Raw genomic sequence first — 14,117 nt, forward strand, 5'->3', positions numbered from 1 at the left:
TCTTACGTTGTTCATTTGCAATAGAACGAACATGTAATATAACCTAGTATGTGTTGTTGTTAGTTTTTACCTGGAGCTGCACTTGTGCCTGTGGCAAGAAACAAATATAGCCCTGTACGTGTGCGTGACTAGACATAACCACCATTAAAGCCAGCCTGAAAATATATATAGCTAAGTTAATGTGTGAAATGTGAATTGCCAGCACATAATGTGTGAGGCTTAGAGAAAGGCTGCAGCATTGATGCATTGTTTTAGCTGGTTTTCGTCACAATTCCCATCATGTTTTGGATCAACAATATCTTTGAATTTTCCTTTTGTGATAAGTGGCTCTGACCATTCAGTTATTGTCCTTTTGACACCACCAAGGAGCTTCTCAATTGGTTTTCTTCCAGTGAAGATCTCTAGTAACATGATCCCAAAACTATACACATCACACCTCTCAGAAACCTTTACCCACATAGCATTAGACTTGACTAGCAAGTATGATCTGTACTTATTAATGTTTTTTGTATCTTATTCTGTTTGTTTTGCCTATAATTTTTTTGCTTGTATGATCTCTCCTTATAAATGTTTTATGTCCTCTAGCCTTTCATGTATCATTTTCACTCATGACTTTGGATAAAATATACACAAAAAAGCACTTAAGTACACACAAGAAATCACTTGGAAGTATAAAAAAAATACACTTAACTATAAAATATGCACAAAGCACTTAGAAGTATACACAAAGCATGTAAATACACAAGGCATCTAATCTGTTGCTATGTGCTACATGTGCATGATTTTAAATGATATATTTTCTTATATCAGGATCCAGTAGAAGGCAAAGCAAAAGATTAAAGAAAAAAGCTTTCCAACCACATCATCTTCTGCTCCATGCAATATCGAAGATGATGGTCATCAAGACGTTACTGAAACGATGAGGAATCCAACATTCAGTGATGATGAAGACTTTGAAATACCAGTACCAAAAACAAAATCAAAGCCCTATACTACAAACCTCCGAATAGAGGACGAAGAACCATTTCTTCCTGTTTGCCCTTAATATCTCATCCACTTCTTGAAATGGTCTGTTCAAAATCTTTATTAAATGCACAAAGCACTTACTAGTATACACAAAGCACTTAAGTATACACAAAAAATATTCAGAAGTATAAAAAATACAATTAAGTATAAAATATGCACAAAGCACTTAAAAGTATACACAAAGCACTTACTAAAAAATTCCTTATAGTGGCAAACTTTAAGGAACTATGAAGATTTTGAGATATTTGTTATGAGACATATGGAGACTTATATGGGTAAACAGAATACGTGCAACTATTTTAACCTTTTTTCTATTTTTTGTTGATTCAGATGGACAGAGAGCACAACCTGAACGATTAAGGGTGAAAAACTCAAATGCAATCCTTACATTTTAGTTGAATGAATACAGAGATATTGAATAAAAGTAGGCAAAAGGATTCTACAAAAAGATTGCAGACAAGACACTCATGTCCATTGTATTGGCATCAAGTTCAAGGAAACCAAGAACACAGAGATACACGGGAATGTTATATTTCCAGACAATGAAACAAGACATGAAGAAGCATGATGAAGTATCGACTGCTAGAAAGTTTAATGTATAGAATTCTATTTGTCGTAAAAACATATATCACTTGTGTTAAATATTTGAATTTCAGTCATTACTAGTGCTTTAAGGAACTTATTAATTACTTGTTGTGCATGTAGATATCATTCCATATTTTTTACTCATCTTTTACATTCAGTAAGTAACAATTCACAAATTCATAAGTGATTGCAAACTAAATAGAAAAAAATGAATTTAAATATCAACATACACCAAATATTTCAAAATAAAAGAACATAACGATTCAAAAATTAACATACACATAGACATGTATAACACCTAAAAAATATGTATTCAAAGCCCTAAAAGATGTAATTAAATCACCAAATTTACATAAGCTGAAAATAAAATACAAAGCACTATAATATATATACAAAGCATCAAAATATATACATACAAAACACTGAGAGATGCACACAAATTACTAAAATAAAAAATAGCTGAACTAAAAATAATGACTAAATCTTGACATTATCATCAAATATTATCTTTACAGAGCTTAGAAAATCACACTATAATTTCTTAATGATATTACAGAGTCTTCATTCAAAAAATTGAGAAAAGTAATAAAGTAGTTCAACTTGATCTTCATCACTCTCATCACTTTGATAATCCTGTCTGGCAAGTGATTTTTTTCTTGCTCCTGTGATCCTTCGTGGCCTTGTTGTCCTTGGCCCTCCTGAAAGCCACCACAACCTTGTTGTCCTTGGCCATGCTCATGTGCCAAGTGGGGACATGCCATCTCAAGTTGCCCATCACCATTCATCACCACAAAGATCATAATTGCCTTGGAATCGAAGAACATAGTTGACAAGCCTCCCTGAACAAACAAATCAATCAAGATCACCCAAATAAATACATTTATAAACATCGGCATATCTAGTGAGAATGAAATGAACATACCTGTGTGATGTTAGCAAAGGAAATAGTAACATCAAGATCTTCGAGCGGCCTAAAGCCTCTAGGTTTAATCCCACAGAGCTCACCAAACTCATTTGATTCAACAGGATTCTGCCTTAAGATATTAATCTTGTTCTATGATTCACCAGGATTCTGCCTTAAGACACAAAGTCCTAAATAAGTACACAAAGCATTCATTCTGTTGTTATGTTAAATTAATGCCTTTATTAAATGCACAAAACACTTACTAGTATACACAAAGCACTTAAGTATGCACAAAAAAGCACTTAAAAGTATAAGAATACACTTAAGTATAAAATATGCACAAAGCACTTAAAATTATACACAAAGCACTTCATAAAAAATTCCTTAAAGTGACAAACTTTAAGGAATTATGAAGACTGTGAGATATTTGTTATGAGACATATGGAGACTTATTTGGGTGAACAGAATACCTTGAATACTGGATTTAAAGCAGAGAAGGTACTTGCAAATTAAAGGCGTTTTCATATTATATTATCAAATAATTTACGCTACTATTTTAACCTTTTTTCTAATTTTTGTTGATTCAAATAGGAATAAGAGCACAACTTGAACGATTAAGAGTGAAATACTCAAATGCAATCCTTACATCTCACTTGAATGAATACAGAGAGATTGAATCAAAGAAGGCAAAAGGCTTCAACAAAAAGATTGCAAACAAGACACTCATGCCCATTGTACTTGCATCAAGTTAAAGAAACTCGAGAACACAGAGATTCACGAGAATGTTATATTTCTAGACATTGAAATAGGACATGAAAAATCACGATGAAGTACCGGCTGCTAGAAACTCACACCAGCTATCAAAGAGTCAAAAAACTGATCAACATGTGGTCTACAACTATTATCAGGACACTTTGGCAAATAATACCTACTACTTTATGGAGTTATACTAAGATTTGAAAAAGAGTCATCGCTTTCCACACCTGATGCACAACCAGAATCTTGACCAGAAATAGATGTAGCATCATCAACATATTGCTTAACACGTGCTGAATCTACACTACCAACACCTACATGAATTATCACAATTAGACATTAAAAAAACAAACAGAAAAACAGAGCACCATAACAAACTCTATTGCAGAAACAACTTACATAACATGTTCATCTTCACTAGACATAAACAACATCAGCAACAACAAAGCTCAACAAAACAACAAAATTAATAGAACTCACATTACAAAGAACAGTTAAAAATAGACACAACACTAAAAAAAATCAAAAACAAAATTAACAATGAAATCAGCAAAATTAATATTCAGAATCTCACAAAAACAAAAATCATAATAAGCTCAACAAACAGAATCAAACTTTTATATGCACAAAAATACTCGATACAAGGAGATTGCTCATGATACTCGAATTATTCAATCACCTAATTCAATTAACACATACAAACGGAGCTACATAGCACTGAATGATATAGAGGGAGGCAGGACCGAACGAGAGAGAGAGAGAGAGAGAGAGAGAGAGAGAGAGAGAGAGAGAGAACTGCAGAGAGAAAACACCGAGAGAGTGAAAGCGATAAAATTAGCGAAAGAAAACACACACACACAGAGAGAGAGAATTAGAGAGAGAAAACACCGAGAGAGAGAGGGAGAGCATCAGAAGTAGTCGCAGCGAGAGAGTGTCCAATAAAACTATAAGTTAATCCATATATTTCAGTGGCCAGGATTAACTTTGCTCTTATAAAAATAAATGGCTGATATTAGATCTCAGTTCTCATTTTTTTAAAAGTTCTCATTTGAGCACAAGCCTATATATATATATATATATATATATATATATATATATATATATATATATATATATATATATATATATATATAAGTGAATATATAAAGAGGATCTCAAGAGGCTGACGTGTCTTCTAAATCTCTTATTGTATTTTTCATAAATTTCTAGGATTCCAGTACTTATTGTTGTTTTGAAAATTTGAAATTCCCGCCAGAAATCGAAAGGTCTCACTATTAATTATTGAACTTTGTCATTTCGCTTAGGTATTTGTAAAGACGAAAACCAGAAGCTTTAACTCAGTTTGTTGATTCTTATATATACACACACGCATATATTTTGTGCCTGTATTAAGATATGTACATATTAGTTAGAAGGAAATGCTGCATTCTGAACAATATATATTCTATATTATGTATCCCTGCTAGTTAGGCTTGATTTATGTTTCTGTAGTAATTTCCTATATTAGAATAAGGGTAGGAAGTTTCTGTATATATATCGTGGTGAATTATCAATACAAAGCAAGCCATTTTACCCTAAACTTTTCATGGTATCAGAGCCAGCAGCCCATGAAAACTAAAAACCCTATCAAAATTAAACATCAACATGGGCGATAAATCTGATAAAGTAGTCACAAACGATGAGACACTATTGTCATCATCTAAAATTGAATACAACTCACCTTTTTATTTAGGACCTCAAGATCGTCCAGGAGACTTTATAACTCCAGCAAGATTACGCGGCAACAATTATGATGATTGGGCAAAGTCGATACGAACAGCTTTGAGGGCAAGGCGTAAATTTGGATTTCTGGATGGTACTTACACGACTCCGACTCCTCCATGTACGAATGATGATTGGTGGACAATCCAGTCCATGCTTGTTTCTTGGTTGATGAATACCATCGACCCTGAAGTAAAATCTACTCTTTCCCATTATGATGATGCATACTTGTTGTGGAAACACTTGAAGGAAGGCTTTTCTGATGTTAATGGACCTCGGGTTCAGCAACTTAAATCTAACATATCCAGATGTGAACAATCTGCTGATATGTCTGTTTCGACATACTACGGAAAACTGAATGTTTTATGGGATGAATTAAGTCACCATGAACCCATCCTTAGTTGTGAGTGTGGATTTTGCAAATGTAATTTGGGTACAAAACATGAAAAACGTCACGAAGATGAGCGACTACATCAATTTTTGATGGGTCTCTATAGTCCTTATTATGCACAAATACGGTCTACACTACTTTCACAGGAACCATTACCTTCACTTAACAGAGCTTATCAACAGGTCATACAAGAAGAAAGAGTGCGAGGAATTGTGCAGAAACAGGAAGAAAAACAAACAAAACCAGAAATTTCTGGATTTGTTGTTCGAACAGCAGGGCGTGGAAGAGGACGAGGTGACAGAGTTGATAAATCAAATTTATTGTGTACACACTGTAAAAGATCTGAACATGAGATTGGAAATTGCTTTAAGCTTTTGGGATATCCAGATTGGTGGGAGACAACGTATCGTCCAGAAGAAAAAAGAAGCACTGGACGAGGAAAGACTGAAACACTAGGTCTGTGCTGGTCGCGGACGTGGTGTGCGTGCTAATATGGCAGCAGCAGATACCGCTGCTCAGGTTACAGGACAATCAGATAATTCTTCTACCCCTCTTCCAGGATTCACACCAGAACAGTGGCAGACTCTTGTGACTGTATTTGGTAATTTACAGCCTTCTTCTGATCGATTAACTGGTGAGTTGAATAATAAATTGTGGATTATTGATACCGGTTGCTCTAATCATATAACAAATGATATCTCTATTTTAACTCATGTCAAAGATGTTAAGGCATGTTCAGTTGGTCTTCCGAATGGACAAACAGTTCTTGCTACCAAGGAAGGAGTCGTAAAGCTTTGTGAAAACTTGTCTCTCACTCATGTTCTTTATGTTCCCCAATTAAATTGCAACCTTATTTCAGTATCACAACTTGTGGATGAGTTGAGCTGTTTTGTCCAAATTACTAATGACATGTGTGCAATACAGGACCAACATTCGAGGGAGCTGATTGGAGTGGGTGAAAGACAGGATGGACTCTACTACTTCCGACAGATGCCTATGGTGAAAGCAAATACAGTGAGTGGATCAACATCATCAATGGAATTATGGCACAAGCGCATGGGGCATCCTTCGGTAAAAATAGTAAAGTTACTTCCATCTGTTAGTAGTTCTTCTTCTGAGAATGAGAATAGATTGAATAAAGCGTGTGAAATATGTTTTCGTGCGAAACAATCAAGAGATAAATTTCCCTTAAGTACAAATAAAGCTACTCGGATTTTTGAGATGGTTCATTGTGATTTATGGGGTCCCTATAATACTATCTCTTCTTGTGGTGCTCGTTATTTCTTGACTATTGTTGATGATTACTCGCGTGCAGTGTGGGTGTATTTATTAATTGATAAGAAAGAAGTGTTCAAAATGTTTATGAGTTTCATTGCTCTAGTTGATAGGCAATTTGATAAGAAAATTCGCTTTGTGCGAAGTGACAATGGAACTGAATTTAATTCTTTAAAGGACTATTTTGTGGCAAACGGAATATTGTTTCAATCTTCTTGTGTTGGGACACCTCAACAGAACGGTAGGGTGGAGAGAAAACATCGTCATATTTTAAATGTAGCACGTGCACTACGTTTTCAGGGAAACTTGCCTCTTTATTTTTGGGGAGAGTGTGTATTAATAGCTGGTCATCTAATTAATCGCACTCCGTCGGCTGTTCTAAATAATAAGTGCCCTTATGAGATACCTTTTGGCACTTTACCTGATTATGACGAACTCCGTGTCTTTGGTTCACTATGTTTTGCACACAATCAATCATCTAAGGATGACAAGTTTGCTAGTCTAGTAGAAAATGCATATTTGTGGGATATCCCTTTGGAAAGAAAGGTTGGAATTTGTTTGATCTTGAAACAAAGAAATTTTTTGTTTCGAGAGATGTAAAATTTTATGAAGATGTATTTCCATTTAAAGAAATTGAAGGTGCACATACAAGTATAGAGAATGTTTTTAATCCATCCAATGTTGAGGATAATGGTAATGACTTAACCAGTTATGCCTTACGCTATGAGGACATTCCAGGAGAACACCCTGTGAATGTAAGGCCAACTAAGAAAGAATTGCCAATTTCGACTAACCAACAAACATCTCCCATGAACCAGAGCTCGTCTTCAGGGGGGATAATTTTGTTCCAACAGATGATGTGTATGAACAAAGTGCAAATTTAGGAAGGGGTTTTCGCCAAAAGTATCCTTCTGTCATTTACGTGATTATGTCACTCATACTGTTCTAAAAAAGAGTCCATCTCCTCTTTCACCTTCTCCAGAGCTCACCTCAGGTAAACCCTTTCCGATAGCACATTATGTTAACTGTGATAGGTTTTCTGCCCAACATCGAAATTTTCTTGCAGCAGTTACTACAGGAATTGAACCAAAAACTTTTAAGAGCAGAAAGAGATTCGTGCGTTGGAGGATAATGATACTTGGACTATGGAGAAACTTCCTCCGGGTAAGAAAGCTCTTGGTACCCGTTGGGTATATAAAATAAAATACAACTCTGATGGAAGTATAGAACGGCATAAAGCTCGACTAGTGGTACTTGGAAATCATCAGATTGCTGGGATTGATTACAAGGAAACTTTCGCTCCCGTTGCAAAAATGGTCACTGTTCGAGCCTTCTTGGCAGTTGGGGCATCCAAAAATTGGGAGATACACATCGAATGGATGTTCATAATGCATTCTTACACGGAGATTTACATGAGGAGGTGTGCATAAAATTACCACCTGGCTTTCAATCTTCATATCCTAATATGGTATGTAGACTTAGAAAATCATTATATGGCTTGAGACAAGCACCCAGATGCTGGTTTTCTAAACTTGCGACTGCCTTAAAAGCTTATGGTTTTTTGCTATCTTATACCGACTATTCTTTATTCACACTTACCAGAGGCGGTGTCCATATTAATGTTTTAGTCTATGTCGACGATTTGATCATATCTGGTAATGACTCCGCTGCACTGAAAGCTTTCAAGTCTTATTTGAGTACTTGTTTTCATATGAAAGATCTTGGGGTGCTTAAATATTTTCTTGATATCGAGGTTGCTCGCAGCCCGGTTGGTATTTTTTTGAGCCAAAGAAAATACTCACTGGACATCATTTCAGAAGTAGGATTGTTGGGTGCCAAGCCGTCTTGTTTTTCGATGGAGCAGTATCACAGACTCGCGCATTCAAATAGTCCATTACTGGTAGACCCAGAACCCTACAGGCAATTGGTTGGGCGCTTAATTTACTTATCTGTTACACGTCCTGATTTAACATATTCCGTTCATGTGCTATCTCAATTTATGCGTGAACCACGAGACGATCATTGGGAGGCCGCCTTTATGATTCTGAACAATATATATTCTGTATCCCTGCTAGTTAGGCTTGATTTATGTTTCTGTAGTAATTTCCTATATTAGAATAAGGGTAGGAAGTTTCTGTATATATATCGTGGTGAATTATCAATACAAAGCAAGCCATTTTACCCTAAACTTTTCAGCCTGCGAACAAATTACAGGAGAGGAGGGGAAATAAGGGAGTAGAGCAATGATGAAGACATGAGAAATCAGCTGTTCCGAAAGTATCTTATAAATAGCCTTTCCATCTTACCATGAAAATGGTTACGTCTTTTATGGAATACGAGCAGCATGAATGTACTCGCCTTGCCATATGCCTTTGCACATGTAATAGGTGGATATGACGTTCCCGGATAAATTGAATTTTCTTGTTTTGTACCATATATGTTAAGCAAGTCCCTCTTCTTTTCTCTAAAAAGGTATTGGTAGAAATACCATATAATGTTCTTGCACAAGTTGGAGTGTATTATGTATAGTATTATCGTTTATGCAATGATGGGATTTGATTGGACAGTAATGAAATTCTTTTGGTATGTATTCTTCACGTTCTTCACCCTGCTATACTCCACTCTTTTTGGAATGATGACTATGGTGGTGACTCCTAAGGCCGACATTATTGCAATCATTGCTGCCGCACTTTTTGCATTATAGATTTTTATTATCCCTCAACGAGTAAGTTCTTGATACTCTTGAGCATGTAAATACACTCTAGACAAGCATGAAAATGTATGTAATGGCTAGGAAAGCCTTTTTTCTATTTAATATGTGACTACAAAAAATTCCGGTCTGGGGGAAATTATATTGATAGGTATGTCTTTTCTTTTTAATATTTTACATTTATTTTTTGCTTAAGCCAGGTAAATTAAGAAATACCAAAAATCACTATCATGGAATTGTCAAAAGTGGTCGCTTTTTTATGATCCCTAATAGTTGCCATATTAATATGCATGAATTGTATTATATAGTAGATTGTATATGCACATATAAGAATCATTTGGTGACAATGATGCACGTCAAATTTCCAAACACATGTTTAATTAAATTTCCTTTAGTTCAGGCATTTGTGTTCAAAATGTGCTATCGTTATTTCTCCGGTCATTATCTACTCGGCACTCACCTTCACCAACAAATCTAGTATCACTCTTCATTTCTTCATCAAATTTTAAATTGTGCTCATATTTACAAAGATTGTATGCTCGTATGTATCATTTGAGGTATATTGTTCTATTCTTAATCCTCAAGATTTCTGGTGTATTGTTCTATTTAGATTCCAAAATTTGTCCATATAATATAGTTAGTTGTTTTCATGTATACTTTTGAATATTTTACATGAAATGTATACTTTTGATAAATCATGAAGCATCTTTGAATGGAAAGAAAAATCAAGAACGATGTGATTTATACTAAAGAACCAAATAAACACAATGCAACTAAGGAAAGAAACAAAAGCATTGATTGGTAAAAATATATAACATTGGGAATTTTTGTGATGTGAATATGAGGACATACCTGAATCCTTTAATAGAACATTAAAATTCAGTAATATTGATGGGAGGTTTTATATGTGCATGTGTATTTTATAATGTTAACTAAAATATATCTTAAGAATATATATATAATATGATCTTATGAATAGTGTGAAGCCTGTATTTTTCCTCTGTATAGAATTTAAGTAAATAACCTATAACAAGTCAATAATTCGTGCAAAGAGGCCGACACACTTAAAGAATAAATCTATTGTCAAAATTTTGTATTAAAATATGTTTGCAATATTCCATAGACTCTGAGTCCAAGGAATAGATATCACCTATTCGTGTGTTTTAGTACTCCTGTGTCATTATAGTATTGCTGTCATGACTTAACATTGGCTGGATCTTTCACTCAATAAACTCATTATTAGGCTGTATTGCATCTCTATCTCAATCATAATGAATGTTGCATGAGTTCCTCCCAAAGAAAATTGTGTCAAGATAAATGTTCACCGCTTTTCATCAGAAGGTCCTCTTCCAAATGGCAACTCGGACGGGGTTGGTGTTCTCATGAATGCAGATGGCACACGACTAAATCCCTAATGAATGCTATCAGCAAACATTCTGTAAAGGAACCAGTCATTCTTGAAATCCCTAATGGATTTGATTTCATAAGTTGTGTGGTGCAATTTGCACAGCATTTCAGGATTTCTGTAACTCTGCTTACTAGCCAGGGACACATATTTCTGGGACTTACAGTTGTTTTAATGCTGCTTCTGGACACATTATTAGTTGTTTTCATGTTCAATTTGCAGATGCTGCAAGGTAATATTATGCGAGGAAGGATTGTCTCACATGAAAGCAGCAAGTGTCGCTTCCGTTTCTACAAGTATTAGTGATGTACTTGCTGAGTGAAAGAAAGTGAGGATTTCACTTCTTATTGATTAGTGTTTTGAAAGTTTGAAATTCACGACACATATTGAAAGGTCTTGCTATTAATTATTGAACTTTATCATTTCGTTTAGGTATCTATAAACTCAGTTTGTTGATTCTTATATAAACACAAGTATATATTTTGTCCACGTAATGAATTCATATATATATATATATATATATATATATATATATAAGCATTAACAAAGAAAAATAAAAATTATTTTATGATTATATGGTTATCTAACACAATTCTTTCCTTTCCAATGTCTATTATTTATTTATAATAATACTCACTTTTCACTTTTTATTCTTACTACTTAATAGTTGTAGTAAATAATTTTAATGACAATCTATAGTGGCTCTATCGAGAAAATAAAACATATAATGTACGCGTGCGACTATCTAAATATTTAGATTTGTTGATACCATTATTAATTTAGAAATAATCCAATTATCCACACTCAATATATATATATATATATATATATATATATATATATATATAGTCAAGTTCTATGGAGTACAAAAAAATATTGGAGTATCGGAGTACAAGATTCATACAATATAATCTAGTCATCCAAAATCTTCTTTTTTTGTGTTCTACAATATTTGTAAACATCCGACAACCTGCATTATGTTCTACAACATAAAAATTGTAATCAAAAGATAGAACAATTACTTTTATAAATTGTAGGACATTATGTTCTGCAATATAATTTATAAGCAGAACACCAATCTTAATGTTTGTTAAAGTTGAAAGATATTAATGATTAATTGATAATTATGTTTAATACTACTTATAAATGATAAATTATATTTAATTTTGGATAATCAAAGATATTATTTATAATTAAACTAAAAAATTATAATTTGTACTCCAATACTCCAATGTTTATATGTACTCCATACAACTTAACTCTATATATATATATATATATATATATATATATATATATATATATATATATATATATATATATATATATATATATATATATATATTATTGAGTATCTTGTAATATCATCAATAATAAAAAAATTATTATCGCACGCACCTTTTATTTCCTCGTCACGGTACTTAAAATAAATAATAAAATTTTTATTGCCTCACTGTAACTTTAATCAAAGAGTAGTAATGTTAATTTAACTATTACTCGTGCCTATTCATAAATAGTAATTTTTTATACAATTAAAAAATAAAGTTATTAAATAATAATTATGTACCTGAGAATTTGGGGCTGTTACATCTCCATAGTTATTTTTACTTTATCGAGTATAATTTGGGAGATTTTGATAGAGCGTACTTGAATTCTTTGGGTGGATATCAAATATATGATTTTGTTCATTGTTATTTTTCTTTTTACAAATATAATCTATGAGATTTTAATAGAGTATACTTGAATAATTTAGGACGAGTATTATATACTTTAAGGGGGTGTATTCGATTGTGATTTTAAAGGGTTTTTTTTCATTAATGAAATATGAGAGTATTCAATTGGAATTATTTAAAATGTTTTAAAATCTTAGGATATTCAATTGAGATTTTAAATTAATCTGCTGGTATTCAATTAGTATTTCAAATTATTCTTAAAGATCCTTTGGTATTAAATTAAAAATTGTTTAAAATCTATTAAAATCTGAATGGTAATGGATTTTTTGGATTTCATAAAATTATAGATTTTGTGGAGATGGCTTAGTGTATTTTAAATTTTTTGAAATCCCACCAAAAAATCGATGAGATTTCGAAGTATTGTGCCTGAATCCTAAACTATATATATATCAACTCTGTTCTATGACATTTTAACAAAAATGCTCATAAAGTCAAAATCACATGTAATCCATTAAAACACATATATTAAAAAAATACATTAAAATCTCAACTCAATACACCGCCATATTTTCCATAGAATAGAATCAAAATCTGTTATATTCTATAAAAATTCATAATTTGTTTATGAATTCACATATATATCTCTTCTATCAATGAGTAGAAAGATTATATGCATGAAAAAAATATGCAAAAGATTCTCCCTATCTATAAATTCCATGAACACAGCTGTTTTATTCAATAACTGTGAAATCTCATATACCTTATTATCTTTTTAAACTCATATAAACAATAAAAATCACAAATTACAGCTCATATATGCTATCAGCTAAGAGGCTATATACTTATCTCTTTCATTGTTTAGTTCACAGCAATAACATTTTCGCAGTGATGAGTAATTCAAACCAAAATGGTTTAACAAGCCCAATATCTACAGCTCCAGGGAGGCATGGAGGAGCTCCTCAATATTCATTCAATTCTGATGGCTCCTTAATGACCAACGGTGAGCCAGTGAATGGCATCAACAAAATAGTCATTCTTGAAATCCCTAGTGGATTTGATGTCATAAGTTGTGTGGTGCAATTTGCACTGCATTTCGGGCTTGCTGTAACTGTGCTTACTGGCCAGGGACTCATTTCTGAGGTTGATATTGCGTATCCACTCAATGCAATCCCTCCCCCATGCGTTTCTACAAGCTTCCACATAATTTCGTTTTCTGGGGCTTACAGTTGTTTAAATGCTGCTTCTGGAAATATTATTAGTTGTTTCCATGTTCAATTTGTAGATGCTGCAGGTAATGTTATGGGAGGACGGATTCTCTCTCAGATGAAAGCAGCAAGTGTTGTTACTCTTGTTCTTGCCGTTTCTACACAAGTCTGATGTTTTAATTCTTATCTCTCTAATGTTGTTCTTGCCGTTTCTACACAAGTCTGATGTTTTAATTCTTATCTCTCTAGTGTTGTTCTGCAGTGCAAGAGATCCTCTAGCCATGTACTCTATTAAACTATCCAATTCAAATAAATCATTTTCAAATATTTATTCCTTATGTTTTTTCTGATATACAACATTCCTTAATTATTAGTATATTTCATTTGGTATACACACAGAAAATACATTTGGAAATCAATTATAAG

General features: G+C 33.2%; 1 protein-coding gene across 1 annotated transcript; it reads left to right on the forward strand.

Annotated features, from left to right (window-relative positions):
- Nucleotides 1-13,374: 13,374 nt before the first annotated feature.
- On the forward strand, nucleotides 13,375-13,863 carry LOC135150413 (AT-hook motif nuclear-localized protein 21-like). Its single transcript, XM_064086702.1, has one exon. It carries the CDS (start codon nucleotides 13,375-13,377, stop codon nucleotides 13,861-13,863), a length of 489 nt encoding a protein of 162 aa, XP_063942772.1.
- The last annotated feature ends 254 nt before the right edge of the window (nucleotides 13,864-14,117 follow it).

The sequence above is a fragment of the Daucus carota genome, chromosome 2 (assembly GCF_001625215.2).
Source record: "Daucus carota subsp. sativus chromosome 2, DH1 v3.0, whole genome shotgun sequence".
NCBI classification, from domain to species: domain Eukaryota; kingdom Viridiplantae; phylum Streptophyta; class Magnoliopsida; order Apiales; family Apiaceae; genus Daucus; species Daucus carota.

Coding starts and splice junctions, on each gene's coding strand:
- LOC135150413 (XM_064086702.1), top strand. CDS start 13,375: ATGAGTAATTCAAACCAAAATGGTTTAACAAGCCCAATATCTACAGCT.